This window comes from Erigeron canadensis, chromosome 4 (genome assembly GCF_010389155.1).
Source record: "Erigeron canadensis isolate Cc75 chromosome 4, C_canadensis_v1, whole genome shotgun sequence".
NCBI lineage: Eukaryota > Viridiplantae > Streptophyta > Magnoliopsida > Asterales > Asteraceae > Erigeron > Erigeron canadensis.
In genome coordinates, this window is record NC_057764.1 from 39342244 (window position 1) to 39361242 (window position 18999).

An 18999-nucleotide genomic window follows, 5' to 3' on the forward strand; every position below is an offset into this window, starting at 1 on the left:
AAGATATGTCAAGCCATTTGTCATTTCAAAAGTAACAAAGCAACCATCACTCCGTTTGTACCATCATAAACAACCTATATATCTTTCAGAATCATTATTTTCCATGGCTAAAATGTTATATCCAATCTTCAAACTTCTTACTTAAATGGTACAATAACTTGCTACATATTGACAATAACAAATGCCCAATACCTTCATTTCATGGATATCACAAATTTGGGACTACCATAAGGGGGAACGGGAGATAAATTTTGTTCAGTAAGTATAAGAGACAGGCATCTTCACCTTTATAAATTGTTAAGTTCAAGAGCTGGGACGATCGTATGCAGATAATTCTTCTTCAGTTTCCTTCTCCGAAGACTCTTGTTCCTGCAGCATATGTATAGCATTATTCAGTATCTAACCTCTCACTGGAATTCTAATGAGATGAAATAACAAACCAAATTACACTTGTTGAACGGAAAAAAGGTGCCTCTTTTACACATATGGAACATGCAAGAGCATAGTCACATAAAACACGGTACGTTTTGGTACGGGTACGGAAAACGGGTACGCAATTCGTTAGAAGTGACGAATTCGGTACGAAGGGGGTAGGTTCATTTCGGTACGAAACGGTACGGTTACCATGTATTCAATTCAGTTTACCAGAAGGGCGGAAGTCAAAACATAAGTTTTAAATTCCATAAGATAAAAATGTATGTAACATTACAAAATTTAATACTCGTATAAAAAAGATGCACATACACGTCTATAAATATGATAGAGACTTGGTAACAAATAATAACAGATAAAACAAAAGTAGCTCCTGTTCAAAAAAAAAAAAAGAACCAAAACAAAAAGTAGCTCACTGAAATAGTAGTTCACGTGGTCAAAGAATAGCCATACAATTCATCCTTTTTTCACCTCCACATACAAACGTCTCAACTGGTGTTTGATATTTTATTGAAAATTATGAGATATACTAAGAATGTAGTTTATAGGCATATAGCATCAAACAATAGAAGTAGAAAAACTACTGAATCACGTAACTACTGTGTGTATAAATTCTTTCTCCCGGAGAAACTTAAAATTTCATCTACTCGTCAAAAGATCCAGTCTGTTCAAGTTGCTAGGACTTTACACTATTGATTACATTTCAATCCATAAAAAGCTGATGAAAGTGTATTTTCGCTAAATCAGATCTTAATCATGAATTATGCTAGTGAAAGTAAAGTGACTTCAATATGATCATATGAAGTTGTAAAATATACACATATATGCAAGTTCAACATCAGCAGATGTGAATATGGTACTCACCAGTACTGGTTGTGCAACACAAACGAGTCGGTTGCAACTTTCTTTCCATCGTCATTGCGATTCCAGTGATAGAAAGCGTGTGTTTTATTCATTATCTCCAACGTAGAATGTCCATAACTGGCTTCCCGGAATGCCGAATAGTCGGGCTGAGGATCGTTGAATCTACAGAACCCGTCAACAGGAACATAATCACCAAAAAAATAGAATATGAAACAGAGCAGCAAGAGTACAACCTTCTAAAGATATAAGAACTATGAGAACTATGCATAAAAAAAGTACCTGGAAGCAAGACCTTCTTGGTTTCCTCCATCTCCAACGGTAATGTAAACTGGGGCTGACTTGTCTGGCACGGGATAACTCACTCCACCGGTTATATTGTAATGTATGTTTGAGATCCGATACTGAAATTGGATTCATTAGCACGGTTACAAGCCCAAGTGCAGTAGAAATATCTTGTGAAGCAGTAACAGCATTTTTAAAAGACCTATATTGACGTTACAACTCAACCGCCCATTACCTTCTTTTATGATTGTAAAACGTTTCTTGAAGTGTTATGTCCATGAGTAGAGGTGGCACAATGGATGGGCCAGGTGATGAGATCATAACTAAAATGGGAAATTCTTAGTAAGGGTTTGTTCAGTTTGGAACGACAACACACATTTTTTGTAAGTTATATATGATTATTGTGCTAGTTATTATTAAATATGTTAAATACAAATTATAAGCTACCTTTTAAAATAAAGCGATTTTGGAAATTTTATGCATTAGAATAAACCTGAGAACTGCTGACCGCCTGACCCATCCGAACCCTATTCTTTCTTAATTTAATATTTTACTTAAGACTGAAGTCACATGTCAATTCAGGTTGCATTTTTTCTCATACGGCTAAATTAAAAGTTTTAGATAAAAAGAGAGCAGTTCCAATTAAAAGTAACCTGAAGTCTAGCTCAATCCAAACTCCTGATCAATTAAGTATCTAGATGATTACTGTTTTGCAATTTTAATCCGCATCCATTTTTTTAATTAACAAAAAGGACATACACGTCAACCAAAATGTGTTCTTATGAAATCACATTGCTTTAATTTTAATTTAATTGAAGGGCAGTTTAAAGTCATATAATAGCATGAAAAAAGAAAAAGAAAGAGAAGATACAACGAAGTGTGACTCACCGATCTTTCATAGGCATGTACATGTCCAGCAAATACCATGTCAACTCTGTACTGAACAAACCAACTCTCAAATGCAACTCGCATGCTTTCACCCTCCATGTAGTGAGCACTATTACTGTTGTATATAGGGGCATGCATAATAACAATAAGCCAAGGTGTCTTCTTCCTGTCTACTTTTTTAAATTCCGCTTCAAGCCACTTATACTGAGGTGTGTATTTTACTGTCAAAATCCAAGTAAATATCTAAGGTATGACAAAATTTATAATATGCCAAAAAACACAAAATGGATATATATATATATATATATGCATACCCGTGGCCTTCAAGACAATACGAACAGTCGATAAACATATATAACAAATCTTTGAGTTATAGTCACAAGATCAGTACAACCTTAATAGTTATCGGATACAATTTACAGACATTGATATCGAAGTCACATCTAGAGGTGACCATTTTGAGCCATGTGTTATAAATGGGTTGATATTAACCTCAACGGGCTCAAATTATATAAATATATAGCTAAAAGGGGTATGGATGAAAGTCACCAAAGTCTAATTTTTATACATAACATCTCTTAAATAGTTGTTATCTAGATCTAGATCTAGATTATATTATATTATTATTACTAATTACAATATAATATCGTTTTTACAGTCATACTTAGCTTGTTAACTATTTATGGTCGAATTTTAAAGTTGGACAAAAAGGTGTTTGTGGGATGACCAACCACAACCTGCTTTGACTTGTACTAAGAATGATCTGCTTCTACCTGTTACCCAGCCCACCCTGCCTGTACATTTTGCCACATCAAGTCACATTGTAACGCAGAAAGGAAAGCAAGGTAAGAAGGCGAGTTACCAAAAGGAGAATAACTGGATAGCACAATTATATGAGCAGATGCACGTCTGACAGCATACCACAGAGGATTACTGCTCTCACTGGCTGAATAGGGAGTTGGGTATCTATAGAGATACTGTTTGAATGGAACGACTTCATTCTGGAAATAGAGATTAGATTAAAGAAAATACAAAATCTCAAGTATCAAAATAGTGCTACATTGCCTTTTACGAATATGACTTTCAATTGTTATCGGAACTGCAAAAGAAATCAACTTACCATATAAGGCTCATATTCTATCTCATGATTTCCTGCTGTCCATATCCATGGTTGATATGCTGCACTCTTTTCAACAAAACGACCATATGAATCCCAGCGTATACCCATATCATTATATTTATACCTGTCAGCATAAGATAGATCTCCAACATGTAACACAGTTTGTGCTCCGCTCTGAATGTAATGTTCAAGAGTGGACAAAGAGTTATATGTTTGCCCCAAGTCACCTGTAACAGAAAATCAATTACTAATCCACCAAAAGAAATCATGAATCATGATAATTTTGTCATTTAATAAAAACAAAAACAAAAAAGCAACTCACCTATTATTCCAAATTTATAATAAGCATTTGGATCGATTTTTGGAGGTGTTTGAAACCAAAACGATCGAGCAGAATCTCCTTCTCCAATCTCATAATAGTACTTGGTGTCATACTAATAACAAGATACACCCTTGTTAGTCATGATACAGATTTTATAAGATACTTGAAGAATTTACATATCATAATAAATGTTATGGAGTTAACTAACTAATACCTCAAGGTTATTGATAAGGCACTGATGAAGATAGCCAGAGTTGTAGTTGTAAAATGAATAGTTTTTCACCTCTGACCCTTGTACAGTGAAGTCATACTTTTTCTCTGATGTTCCATATCTTACTTGGTTCAACCCTGGTTCATCAGGCGTCACCCATATTATAATTACAGCTTTTCCATCATAATCTCCTTGAGTAATGTGTACCTACAGAATTTAACAGCTGAAAGAATTAAAGAGTGAATGAATTATGAATCGGTAAACTGTAAGGCGCTGCATACTTCGTTAAAGACTATTAGAATAGCGGCAGGTTATCTAGAATCCAACTTATTTTGAGTTCAAAAAGGGTCCATATAACTTACACATGTGTAAGTCGTGGTGGCGGTGGTCGCCGTCGCCGGAAAATCATGGTGGTGGTCGGAGATGATGGTGTTGGTGCTTACACATGTATAAGTTGTAAAACTTACTCATGTGTAAGTTAACTTACACATGTGTAAGTCGTGGTGGCAGTGGTCGCCGTCGCTGCAAAATCATGGTGGTGGTCGGAGATGATGGTGGTGGTGGTAGGAGGTGGTTGGGATTTGAGGAGATGAAAGAAAATCAATGGACCCTTTTTGGACTCAAAATAAGGTGGACTCAAAATAACTTTTCCCTATATATATATATATATATATATATATATGAGAAAGCTAATTTTAGTACAAGCATTAAAAAAAGTACAAAAAGTACATGTGTAAGTTAACTTACTTCCTTCTTCCTTCCATCTCCGACCACCACCATGATCATCTCCGATCACTAGTGATCCTCCGGCGACGACGACCATCTCTGGCGAGACTTACACATGTGTAAGTTATATACACATGTGTAAGTCGCCGTCGCCGGAGGATCATGGTAGTAGTCGGAGATGATCATGGTGGTGGTTGGCGGCGGGAGTCTCGCCAGAAAAGGAGGAAGAAGGAAGTAAGTTAACTTACACATGTACTTTTTGTACTTTTTTTCCCCTTGTACTAAAAATAACCCACCCCTATATATATATATATAGATAGAGTTAGGTTATTGTGAGAACTAAAAAATTGTCGAGAACTATGAGAACTACTCTAAACCAATCATCATTTTTCATTATTAAAAGTTTCTATAAAATTAGAAATGGCATTTTAGTAAAAATTTCTTCTAACCTATTTATTAGGAGTTCCATTTTCATTTTGCTATCTCCATTGTTTCAAAATTTAAATTCATGGTTTTGATATTAGAACTTTTATCCCGTACAGCTTGCACGCACGTCCCAACATCCTAATTAACATATGATTACAACTTTATATTAATATAATTAAACACATAAAACTTATTTAAATAATAGCAATGATGGAAAGATTAGACTAATACATAATCAATTTTGTAAATATAACAAAAAACAAAATTATAACATTCCGAAAGTGTATAAACATTCAGAAAAAAGAGTTAGTACGTACACATGTACACTTACAACTTTTTAATAAGATTTTTTTGATTGAATACATGTGTACATTTGAACAAATCATATATTTTTATAAGTTACATTTTTATGTAAGTGTAGGAATATATTGGATTTTAAACGTGTAAAGTGAACATTAGTGTTTATATACTAATTTCGATTTGTACATGAAAACAAATATGATCACGTGTGAACATTAGTTACATACACATGTGAACAAATATGAATATGGTTACTATTATTGTACACATGTGGACTACATTATTTTAAACATGTAAAGTGAACATTAGTGTTTATATACTAATTTCGATTTGTACATGTAAACAAATATGATCACGTGTGAACATTAGTTGCATCCACATGTGAACAATAGATGAATATGGTTACTATTATTGTAAACATGTGGACTATACTGTTTTAAAATGCTCATATATGTCACTTTTTATTCTATACTATTCGTTTCAAGGTATGCATGAGTGCACAAACTATATATACATGTAAATAAATAATTTATTTGAGGTGTGAACATATGAGTTAGAAATTTTATTTTTTTTTACACTTTGATACTAGTTAATTATCCAAAATTACATGTGAATTATTGTTATTAAGACGATGGCTAAAATAGAAGAAGTCTTATGGATCAAATTATTGTTATTAAGAAGACAATGGCTACGATTTTACTAAAAATAGAAGGAAAAAAAAAAGTCTGATAGATTTGTGTATGGAGGTTACTAATGTAGTAATGTAGCATGCATAATTTGATATGTCAGACGAAATACTCAGTTTTGAATTTGATAGTGGAATGATCAATCCTAATGTTTAATCTATAATATACAAGTGTCCAAGTCAAATGACTCATAAGTTGGAAGTTTATACAATTTACAAGTATTTTGGCTGTGTATTATGGTGTCATGTGTATTTGAATGACATTTGAGTAATAACATATTTTTCAAGTGACAATAATAGTAAAAAAGGAAAAGGTAACATATATGCATATAAATCGTGAATCAAAGAGAGAAGAAGAACATGTAACGGTTGTACGATTTTAAAGGAACGAACATTCTCAAAACTACCCTTTTCCTATTATAAATAAGTGTATTAAATTCTTTTTGATTAATTAAAAGTCCTGATTAATTGTAACCATTGATTTATTTATTCAGTGGTCAAGATGGGTTCTCATAGTTCTCGACATACTTTTGGTTCTCGATTTATCTTTTTACTAGATAGATATATAGATATAGATAGATAGATAGATAGTTGGATCATCAGATATATATTGTTGACAGATACTTCCCGTTGATAATTTTGAAAAAAGATAATAAAATTATATAATCTATAGACCTCAGAATCTTTACCTGTTGTGGTGCATTATAACCACTGGGAATTGCAAAAACTTCATTATCTAAAGGAATGTCAACTGATGGCCACTCTGAACGAACAAAACTGCTTGTGACACCGGCATAAGCATTGTCCAGAAAGCTGAACAATAGACAGCCAAGAAGCAGAAAGTGAGCTATCATTGATCCCATTTTCTTATCCTTCATAATGGTCACTGCCTAGCCAGCTACAATCCCCAAACAGTATGAACTGTGATTCTGCAACAAGAATTTCACAAAACTTCAATACATTAACATCATAGAACAGTAAATGGTGAAAATTGGTTGTAGTGTAAACTTAAAGAGCATAACGTAGCTTCGCCAGTTGCTAATGCCAAATAGCAAAAAACTTTTGGTTAGATAATAATAGTAACTCTAACTGAAGTAGCTCATTTGTTTACTATTTAATAATCCTCCATGCTTAGTTAGAGAGCTACGCCAATATGCACAATCTTTACAAAATGTTAAATGGTTTACTTAAGTAGGAATCCGTACAGAATGGCCAACCATGTAAGCAACCTAAACAAGACTGTCTACATCAATCTTGGTTCACGAATTCGGTTAAAAAATATCAAAAACAGTGATGTACCCCCTTATCTTTTCATCCAAATGAACATAAGTCATATGTGATTGACGTAACAAAACATGGGTTTCCCCTTTCTATGCTCTAACCAAAAAAAATAACATATGTGTGTATATATATGTATCATTGGAGATACCAATAGAACCCAAATACCAGGAGTACTGGGGGAAGCGATGTTGCTGTCTAAAGGAAATTTGCATAGTCAGCGACTATACAAATCAGTAATTTCATGGTGATGACTAATATCAACAATTGTTCACGACAAAGCAAGTCATTGTCTAAGGTGATCAAGGAGCATATGCAGATTTGTACCCCATCCGACATGTAACCTCAGGCAACTTGTTTAAGCCATTTTTTGAAACAGTCATATCTTCCCGAAATTTTGGTGGTTATATATGTATATGGATAACAAACACGTTTTGGAATTCTCTTGCAACCAGGTTCTCGTTAAACAAAAACACAACAAATCATAATCAGTGGCATTTTGCTTCAGGTGGGCCAAATGATTTATCAAACACCAAATTAGTCCCCAAATATGGCCATTAACAACCCTACCCCCGACATAGCTCCGCCCCTGTGAACTTCATATCATCCCAAGACATAATTTATGTAACCAGGCTATAAAAAATCAAAAAGTGATCACACGATTCAAAGCGATATCAGGTAGTTAAAAATCTTCTCCTTGAAACACAAAATCTTATCTCCAACATTTTATTGAACCCACTTTTTACATCCTATGTTTTACAAACCAAACATAGTTAGAGTAACACAAATCCTAAGTATACAAACAAACAAATAAAACATATAAAGTTTACAATTAGCTGGAATAACTTCTATACAATCAAATGAACCAATATCCACAATATATATATATATATATAATAATGATAACGATATAATGACAATGACATTATTATATATACATATTCATAAGGGAAGCGGTATCCATACCTACCCTGCTAATGGCGGAATTGGATAATGTTTGACATTCATAACAATACATATATCTAGACATATACATATAAATATATACAAATACATATATACAAACCTTGGGATTAATTCCTGAAAGGATCTTCAAATCAAATCATTGGAGGGAGAGAGAGAGTCGTTAAGAAACAGTATTATGCAAATGGTTTTTCTTTTTCTTTTACAAATAAATTAATCCGGATGCGGGTTAGGTACGTTAGCAGGATATAAGGATATGTACTGTATTAATTAATTATTTAATATTAATTTATTTAAGTTATTATTATTATGGTTTAAAGTTAAGCTACCTCTATGATGATAATGACAAATAATTGACAATGACAATAACAATGACCATTTGGTGTATGTCTTTATGTGCCTTAATTTAGCACCATAACTTTTTCAATGCTCCTAGAATTCTTGATGACCCGTGGGCTTTCTACCACCATGTCACGCGACATTTGTTTATTCTCGTCTCTGTAATGGATTTATTTTGTAATTATTTTTTGCTGAGTATAATCGACAAATAATAACTGGAATTGTTGACCACCAGCTTAATTTGCGTGATGGTGGTTGATGATGTTAGAAGAAACGGATTATTATAAATATTAGACTATTAGCAATTAATGTGTTACAAATGGTACCAGAGCGATAACCTGTCCAAAGAGTGAGTCAAAGTTCGCACCGGCCTTGAACATGGATTCTAGGTATGTGTAGGTCCGATGAGAGCGCTGAGAATTTAGGTGACATATTTTATGACTCACGCATATGAGTATACAAAACAAATTTGATTAAGGTTTACGTTATGAGCTATACCAATGCTTTTGTTATGGTTCAATTTTACTTTGTGACCCAAAAGATAATTAGGCGATGTTATAAAAAGAAAAAGAAAAAGAAGTAAATCTAACCATTTTATGCATATGTGTTAAGTTTGTTATATATATTACGGTATCCATATATTGGGAAAATTTTGTACGGATGGGACAAAAACTACCTCAATTGGTGTAACTAGGAACAAGACCCAATATATTTGTAAAACTAGGAAGTCCGGTGTTGTAGACACCGAACTTCTCCACGTACATTGAAGTCCGGTGTTGTAGACACCAAATTTGCCCACGTGGACAGAAACTACCTCAATTGGCATCAAACCACACATGCTTTCTAAGTGTTACCTAGACCAAGTTCGGTGTTTATAACACCGGACTTCAATGTACGTGGATAAATTCGATGTTTACACACTGGACTTCCTAGTTTTATAAATATCTTGAGTCTTGTTCCTAATTACATCAATTACGGAAAATATAGTCTATCCGTAAAAAAAAATCATATATTGGTGTTTAATTATGAGAGCAAATAAGTATCGGTGGTATTTGGCTTTTTGCGAATTATCATTAAACGTGACAAAGACAGACTGTGGCCATATGGAAATGGCACGTCCCAAATAATGAGGTTCTTCCATGCATTTTGCATATTTAGTTTTTGTACTTTCGAAAACGACGAATATGACTGAGCGAGCGTGTTTCATTTAAAGGGGCCTAATCATTGATAACCAACAAATTCTTCATGTGTTACCAATCGTAAAAGAATTAATTAAAGGAAAATCAAAAATCCTTCAAACGATAGTTTAAAATTTTTGTTAAAACTATAAAAAAAAAGACATCTATTATTTATTAATTCTTTTTTTTAATTTTATCTTTTGATTTTTTCTATATGTTATCATCTTATTATTAAGAATTTTAAGTTATTTAATTAAGTGAGTTAATCATTTCTTTTAGTCAAATAACGTAATATTGTGATTACGAAAATACAAAGCAATAATTTAACTAGTTTATTCTTGACTTGATTTAACTAACAATCATACCATCTATCATACGCTTATACATATGATAATTTATAAAGTTTAAAAATGTGCAACTAGAGATGAAATGATAGCTTGTTTCAAAAAGATAGAAATGAAATGAAAAACATCAAGAAATTAACAAATGGGTACAATATGTGTTGCGAAATGAGTCACACACGAACTTTCAATTCGGATACGTTCCATTTTTATTCTTATAGGGTTTATTTTATTTTTGTATGTCTCGAATTAATCCGAATATCGATCTTGCTCAAACTTTCGACTCCATATCCATCAACGCCCTGTTATTGATACATGGAAAAGAAATTAAGTTAGACAATACCTAGCTATCGAAAACTTATCATAATTTATAAGGTACTAATAAAATAAAATATAAATTTTTCATGTAACTAAACTACTACTAGTAAAAACATAAATACGAGTATTTTGTATATTTGTTTTGCATGATATATAATATACCAACCAGTACTGGTTTTTCAACACAAAGGAGTCGGCTTGAACACTCTTCCCATCTTCATTACGATTCCAATGGTAGATTGCGTGCGTTTTGTTCATTATCTCTAGCGTAGAATGTCCATAGCTCGCCTCACGGAATGCAGAATAGTCAGGTTGAGGATCATTATACCTACATACATAATATATTTTTGATCAATTAAGGGAAACATGCATATATGATTAATTAATTAATTAGAAGAAAAATTAATACATAGTTTTAAACAAAATCTTTTTGCATAAACAAATGGAAACCATGCATATATCACCTTGATGCAAGACCTTCTAGGTTTCCTCCATCTCCAACGGTTATATAAATAGGAGCTGATTTGTCTGGCACTGGATAACTCACACCGCCGGTTATGTTGTAATGTATGTTGGAAATCCGGTGCTGGAATTATTGCGTATGTATAAATTGAACGATTAACATTTTAACTTAACGCATGCTCGTTGAAGAAATTAAAATATATACAGTACTGCGTACGTTCTTAATTTGAAGACAGACACCTTTAAAGTAGATTATACTAATTTGTTGATAGAGTATATCATATGACAAAAACATAACATATATGAGAATATGAGACTAGCTACTTGTGTTCTTAATTTTGGAATTGCCAAAATATGGATATGAATTAAGGAGATCGAGGAACAAACCGATCTTTCATAAGCATGAACATGTCCGGCAAAGACCAAGTCAACTTTGTTCTCAACAAACCATTTCTCGAATACAACTCGCATACTTTCACCCTCCATATAGTGAGCACTGTTACTATTGTACATAGGGGAGTGCATAATAACAATAAGCCAAGGTGTTTTTTTCCTGTCCACTTTTTTTAGTTCCGCTTCAAGCCACTCATATTGAGGTGTATATTTCACTGTACGTCAAGTAAATATCTAAGGTTATATAATTTTAGACACAAATAATGTACGTGGTAATTAAGAAAATCGAAATTATGTTCAAATTAAGAGTATAGCTAGCTAGTACCATATGGCGAATAACTTGATAGAAAAATTATATGAGCCGATGCACGTCTCACAGCATACCAAAGAGGACTACTGCTTCCGCTGGCTTTATAAGGAGTCGCGTATCTATAAAGATACTGCTTGAAAGGATCAACTTCATTCTACACATAGAGATGAAAAAAAATATATACCATGAACTAAATGAAGATATCCAAAAATCAGATAAAACCTATATATATAACTACAAATACAGTTTCATAGGTGTACTAATTAATAATATATCTTCACAATTGAATTGAAGAAATATACATCGACATACCATATAAGGAAAATACTCTACTTCATGATTTCCAACTGTCCATAGCCAAGGTTGATACGCTGTATTTCTTTCAACGAAACGACCATATGAATCCCAACGCACACCCACATCGTGATAGAAATACTGATCAGCGTAAGATAAGTCTCCGACATGTAAAACAGTTTGTGCTCCGCTCTCAATGTAATGTTCAAATGTGGATAGTGAATTGTACGTTTGTCCCATGTCACCTGACCGAAACATAGAATTTATTAAAAGTTAATTTGGATGATGAAATTAAAATAGAGTAGTTGCGCGTACGTATGATTAAAATGTATATGTATATGTAACTCGCCTATTATTGCAAATTTGTACGGAACATTTGGACCGATCTTTGGAGGTGTTTGAAACCAAAACGATCGAGCAGTATCGCCTTCTCCAATCTCATAATAGTACTTGGTTTCATACTAAGTAACAACAATCCACATACTCTTGTTAATTACTCATGAAACACATATATCCAACCAATTTAGTATCATCCATTATACTCGTCCTTAATTTGAGAGTATACATCTGGGATTGTTCTATTTATATGCTTTATGATCAATAACTACTATACTTCATATGTTCCAATTTAAATATTCAAATTTGACTTGTTGGGTCTTTTTTTTTAATTTTGACCGTAAATATTTTTGTTTGGCTAATACCTAATGAAAGATATATAAATAAAAAATACATCTAAAACTCAATATATCCATATCATTTACATCAAGTATTGTATAACACAAAAAAAAATATTTACAGTCAAAATTGTAAAAAAAGGATTTCAAAAGCCAAATTATGATATTTAAATTGGGACAGATGAGTAATATAGTCAAACGTACGTATAATATTGGACTAATTAGTAGCCAAGTTAACCAACAAATATATATATATACCTCGAGGTTTTCGACAAGGCACTTATGCATATATCCAGATGTGTAGTTGTATAACGTATAATTTTTCACCGGCGACCCCTTTGCAATAAAATCATACTTTTTCTTTGATGTTCCATATTTTACTTGGTTTGGCCCTGGTTCAGCAGGTGTAACCCACATGATAATTACAGCTTTTCCATCATAATCTCCTTGTGTTATGTGTACCTATTCACATGCAGTACGTCCGGCCCATTTCAGTTATTGTTTGTGATAACTATTAATTACTATAATTAGAAAAATATACGAGTAAAATAAATATAAATTACTTAACCTCTCGATCTATATATATATATCATAACTTACTTGCTCTGGTGCATTATAACCCTTAGGAGGTGCGAAAACTTCATGATCAAGAGGCATGTCAACGGCCGGAAATTCTGAACGGACGAAACTACTCGTGATACCGGCATGAACGACATTACTAATTAAGAGGCTTAACAAAATCAGAAATAGAGGTGCCATGGATCTCACTTTCTTATCCTCAAATATGTTCATTATTGCTCAACCGGCCAGCTGCTACAATCCCCTAACTATATAAACCGCAAACAGTAGAAGTTAAAAAGAAATAAACACAAACGTGTATATATATATATATATATATAACATGCATAATGCACGTACCTAGCTAGTACGAGTACTTTATAGTACTTATGATAACAAAACAATATATAAAAAGAAATAAACTAATGTCGCGTCATAACATTCCATATAATTATTTTGTGTATGTATATTCATATAAAAAAAGAAAAAAAAATGCATTACAGTTCACCTAGCTATAGCGTACCCCAGTAAATTGGACTTAGTACGAATGGACATATGAAATAGTAGGCGTGGGTTTTTATAGCCACATATAAACCTAGCTACCCTAAGATTTACCTCTACTGTATCGAGCATTCTTTATAAAAATACTCGTACTTTATATGTCTTATTTTAAATAATTTATTTTAACTTTGAAGTGGGTTTTTTAACTTTGAATGTAAATATATTTATAAGTGTTATATAGTTCTTAATTTAAAAATTACATCAATAAAAAATATACTTTAAACTCAACTTATTGATATATTTTATGTAAAGTGTTTTATAATACAAACAAAAACATGTCTATTTTGAATAGTAGATTACCTACTTTTTACTCTTAAATTAACTCAAATAATGTCTAAAATGAAATCAAAGACCTTTATAAAAATATTTGAAAATACGTTTCTTTTCAAATTTAAACCCTGGCGAGAACCCAAAAGTATAAATACCTTACCTGACAAAAAGGCTCACATAAATCCTAACTCATGAAACTAGCTAACATTTAAAATAGAATATAAAAATATACATTATGGACTATTATTTTATTATATTATATTAATATTAATATTAATATTAATATATAAGTCTATAATGACCAATTTGGATTGAAATAATTAATATTGGGTTCTTTTTTGTTGTTAAAAACGCATGGCTAGCTGCTTTATCAATTAGCAAACAGATCATTGTAGGGACACGGTTCACCGACCAACAATTATACAAATTTGTAAAAAAAAAAAATTTATTTATGAATATCCAATATTATTATTACGAGTAGTACTACTTTCTTTCAAATAAATAGTTTTTGTATAGTAACAAATTAAAAATCTTGAGTTAGATTGATATAAAGTATATGTGAGATGAGAATAAGATGATTTTTAGCATATTTCTCAAACCGTTAGCTAGTATATATAGCTAAGAATTATATTATATATACTACATTAAAGAAAATGGTTGTGAATAATAACCCGTCTACGTGGCTGGTTACTATTCGCCCATGTCACATCCTGTTCTACTATTTGGTTTTGTTACATCGTACCTCGTTTGGGTTTTTATATTACGGGTTACTTATTGGTTTTCTTCATACATTTTTTCTTGTCGAGTCATTCAAGCGTTATGTGGCCACACCATATACGCACCACTACTCGCATTTTGTTACATTTATCTCGTTTGAATACTTGGAACGATTTACGATTTGTCTACGTCACACCTCATTAAGATTATTAGAATTGAACTTTAAGCAAATTAATTGAGTGATTTAATCAAAATAAACTGTCATTATATATTAGTCAACTAAGAGTTTGAACTCGTGTGAGCACATGGTTCTTTTAAATATTGGATCATATTTATTTGGGATTAGTTTAAAAGGTTAAAATAATGGGTTTTGTTATACGCAATTTTTAAGGTTGCATTGATAGTTATCTATTTATCATAAAATTTAAGGATAAATTTTTTATATGAAATCTATAAACTTTTTATGTATGTTAAGTTAAGTGCAACCCTCCATTTAGCATATCTCTAAAATAATTTATGTTGTTATTATATATTCATGGTGGATATATATATTTACCAAATTTATAATACTAAATATATATATATATATATATAATACTATATTAGGTAAGTTTATATATATTATATATAAAAAAGGAAAATGCTAAATACAGTCCTTAGGGCTGTATTTAACGTGCATAAAAAAACTCGTATCTTTCATATTAAATGTCTGCCCCCTAATTTTCATGGTAAATATACAAATAATTTATGCACCTTAAATACAACCTAAAGGCTATATTTAGCAAACCCTTATAAAAAATAATTGTTATCAAAACAGGTTATATTATCATTATCATGTATTACTAGAAAATGTAACCAAGTAGCATGCGTAGAATTTCATAATTTTGTTTTAGTTGTATTAATAAATGGTATGGTACTAGATATCTAATTATTCTGTTGGATATATTTTCTCTTTTTAACAGTAACAAATTTTCAGATCTAAGATCTGAACCTGTGATCTAGAAAGTGGGATCGAGTTTGAGATTGAGAGTTTGAGATCGAGATCCGGTTAAAGCTTCCACTACGGTGGATCTAACCCTATTTTCACTTTTGGGCCAGAGGTCACTTCCACTCCGGTGGATCTGGAAGCAGCCTCTCTACCTATGAGTAGGGGTAAGGTCTGTCTACATCATACCTCCACCGTACCCCGGCTTTTACCGAGATTGGGTATCGTTATCGTTGTCGTATCATTTATTTTTTTCATCTATACTTCCTTATAGTTACCTGCAACATCATTACGACTTATATTAAAATTTTATAATTAATATATCTAGCTTATTTAGTCAGATTTATGCGATTAACTCATTTATAATTAGTGTATTAGTTACTTATTTACTTTTTATTATTTTATATTAACCGGGGTGAAAACATTTTATCCAAAACATATATTATTTAAAATTTAAAAACTAATGTAAATCTCAAACATGACTTATAAAAACAAATAATCTTTTTAATAGTTGAAAACACACCTAATGATTGTAATTACAAAATCGTCAGAAATAGACATACTATTAATAGTTAATTAGTCTATCATGCATTTATCAAACAAGTTGTACGTGGTTAGAGGTATTCTTGATTTACATAAGGTATTGAGTTCGATCTTCATAACAAGTATTGAAGTTTTTTCTCTGAATACTTGTAACTGTTTCATGGTCAACATCACGTTTAGTTTCACCATTATATGAGGTTTTTCTGATATTGTATGACGACTGAATGTTCGAGAAATAAAGTATAATGAGCTAACGATATGTCATGTGTTTTTATTTTTGATAAGTTTTATATTGTATGTGTGATCTAACAAACTTAGATTTGTTATATTATTTTTGTCCTAAGATAATGTTGGATTGAAAATGTTGCAGTTAAAGTTTTAAGAAGAGTTTAGATTGTGTAAACGAGCATAGTGCCCGCGCGTTGTAGCGGCTAGAAAGTGACGACAATATAAAAGGGAAGCGGTGGTGGAGAGCGAGGTAGGCGGTGGAGAAGGAGAGCAGCGGCGGAAGAGAGTGATAGAAAGTCGATGAGAGTGTGTAACGATCAGAGAGAATTAGGGAAAGGATGATATATAAGGGTATTATGTTTAAGTAGGGGTATTTTGGGGAAAAAAATGCTGAATTTAAGAAATTCAATACTCTTTATAAGGGAGTATAGATTAAGTGTTGTATTTTTAGATTTTAGATCTTTTATGTTGATCACTAATATCTTGCTTGTGATCATTTATTACGAGTAAATATAATTCATTTATTGTTGTTAAAAATAAAAAGACTAAACAATTGATAGCAAGTTATAGTCTCTTATTTCTTAAAAGAATATGCAGGAATATTCCAAAGATAGCTCGTTAGTTGGTGAATAAGCTCAAGCTCCGGTCTCCATTTTCCCTTTTCAAGAAGACAAGAACAAAGAACTGAAGGAGCTTCCGAATGGTATTGGTACGTATAGTACTATAGTGACCACTGACTGAGTGATTATCAAGGCTCTAATCATGTAACAAAAGTTATATATACGAGGGTAATAAACTAATAATGTGTAAAAAAGAAAACCAATCTACAGATTGAAAGAAAACTCAATGCATTTTCCACCAAAAAAAAAAAAGAAAAGAAAAGGAAACCTACTAATTAAATGCATTTTCCACAAATATATATATACATAGGGTAAATGTGTATTAATAGCTACCACGTATAACTAAGATTTTTTGTTTCAAAAAAAAAAAGAAAACTATGGATTTTTAGTCATCCACCGATTCCTTTAAAAAAAAATAGTCATCCATAAATGGCCAATGTGCGTTTAAGTGATATATACTCCCAAGGTTACAATCATCTGTTATTAGCCAACGTGCCAATAAGAGTCACATCCATCCATATATATATATGACAATGACAGTTTGTACATATCATTAGAATCACAAGCATCAATTAATAGCCAACCATATATTATCTATATATTGGTCTTTATAATCTATCACATATGCACGTTTTTTAATAATTTTAACTTAATATATATTTGCGCGGGAATGATATTCTTGTGGTACATTAAAAAATCAGACGCAATAATACATTTTTATGAAGTTATTATACTTGTACAGCATTACATAATAAACTATACCATTGTTGTGTATGGTTATAAAAATATTGTGATAGAAGATATCACTCTTGTTTAATATATTCAACAAACCCAATATGGCAATATAACGTCCCTTTGTGGTATGTATGGACAACTCTATTTGCGACCGTCTCGATCACTAACAAAAATTGTATGGTTAACACAAATTGGGAAGTCGCTAACTAAAGTCGGGCTGGTGTGGTGTGTTACCCCAAGCGTGCGAGCATTAAGTTTTTTTTCTTCTTTTTTGAACAACATTAAGATATAACTAATTAAAAAAAAACGTTTATAAGAGACATCCGATACAAGACATTTCATAGTTGAATCAAAAAAAAAAACAAGATTTCTGACATGACTAAACGAAAAACAAACACATAAAAAGACAATGACTACTAAATATAAAATGGAGATGCCAATTATGATCGAGACGCAAATTAATAGAACAACCTTCTGAGTTAACCCGAATATCCGTTGCATTATGTCACAAATGCAAAATAACCTAATAAATATTTGAACTTTTCAGACCCATTGCAAGCATTAAATGTACTAATTAACACAAATCAAGAACGATGTTAGTTAATAACCAAGTTGCCCTGCCTTAATAATGCAGTGGACATTCTCATTTTGCAATAAAGTTTGGGCTTTGAGAGACCAAGGTTCGAATCCGAGCAAGTAAGGTTTTTTCTCTCAATTTAGTGTTGTGTCTTCTATAGCGGTTAATTAAATTGGTGTGGTTTTCCCTTCCCTGTGGTTCCCTGACTTCGTGGATCGGTTTTTAGTGACTGTCTGTCCAATTGGATGTAACGTCTAGCCTTCCCGTGACACGAACATTCAAAAAATAAAAATAAATAACCAAGTTGATCAGCGTCGATTGATCAGTAACCATTGACCAAATATATGACGAGAAGTGATATCCCCATAACACAAATTAGTCATCCACAACATATGTATA

General features: G+C 32.0%; 2 protein-coding genes across 2 annotated transcripts; both read right to left on the reverse strand.

Moving 5' to 3' along the window:
- Positions 1-58: 58 nt before the first annotated feature.
- On the reverse strand, positions 59-8715 carry LOC122595417 (bifunctional purple acid phosphatase 26-like). The gene is made up of 10 exons (XM_043767771.1): positions 8601-8715; positions 6946-7185; positions 4123-4326; positions 3909-4020; positions 3587-3813; positions 3329-3467; positions 2467-2687; positions 1576-1697; positions 1297-1458; positions 59-369 (listed from the first exon to the last, which is right to left on the reverse strand). Exons 2-10 carry the CDS (start codon positions 7132-7134, stop codon positions 288-290), a joined length of 1458 nt encoding a protein of 485 aa, XP_043623706.1. The 5' UTR covers positions 7135-7185; positions 8601-8715; the 3' UTR covers positions 59-287.
- Positions 8716-10471: 1756 nt separating this feature from the next.
- On the reverse strand, positions 10472-13638 carry LOC122596133 (bifunctional purple acid phosphatase 26-like). The gene is made up of 9 exons (XM_043768656.1): positions 13407-13638; positions 13065-13268; positions 12482-12593; positions 12151-12377; positions 11854-11992; positions 11523-11743; positions 11138-11259; positions 10840-11001; positions 10472-10657 (listed from the first exon to the last, which is right to left on the reverse strand). The coding sequence occupies exons 1-9, from the start codon at positions 13596-13598 to the stop codon at positions 10627-10629; spliced, it is 1410 nt and encodes a 469-aa protein (XP_043624591.1). The 5' UTR covers positions 13599-13638; the 3' UTR covers positions 10472-10626.
- Between the last annotated feature and the right edge of the window lie 5361 nt (positions 13639-18999).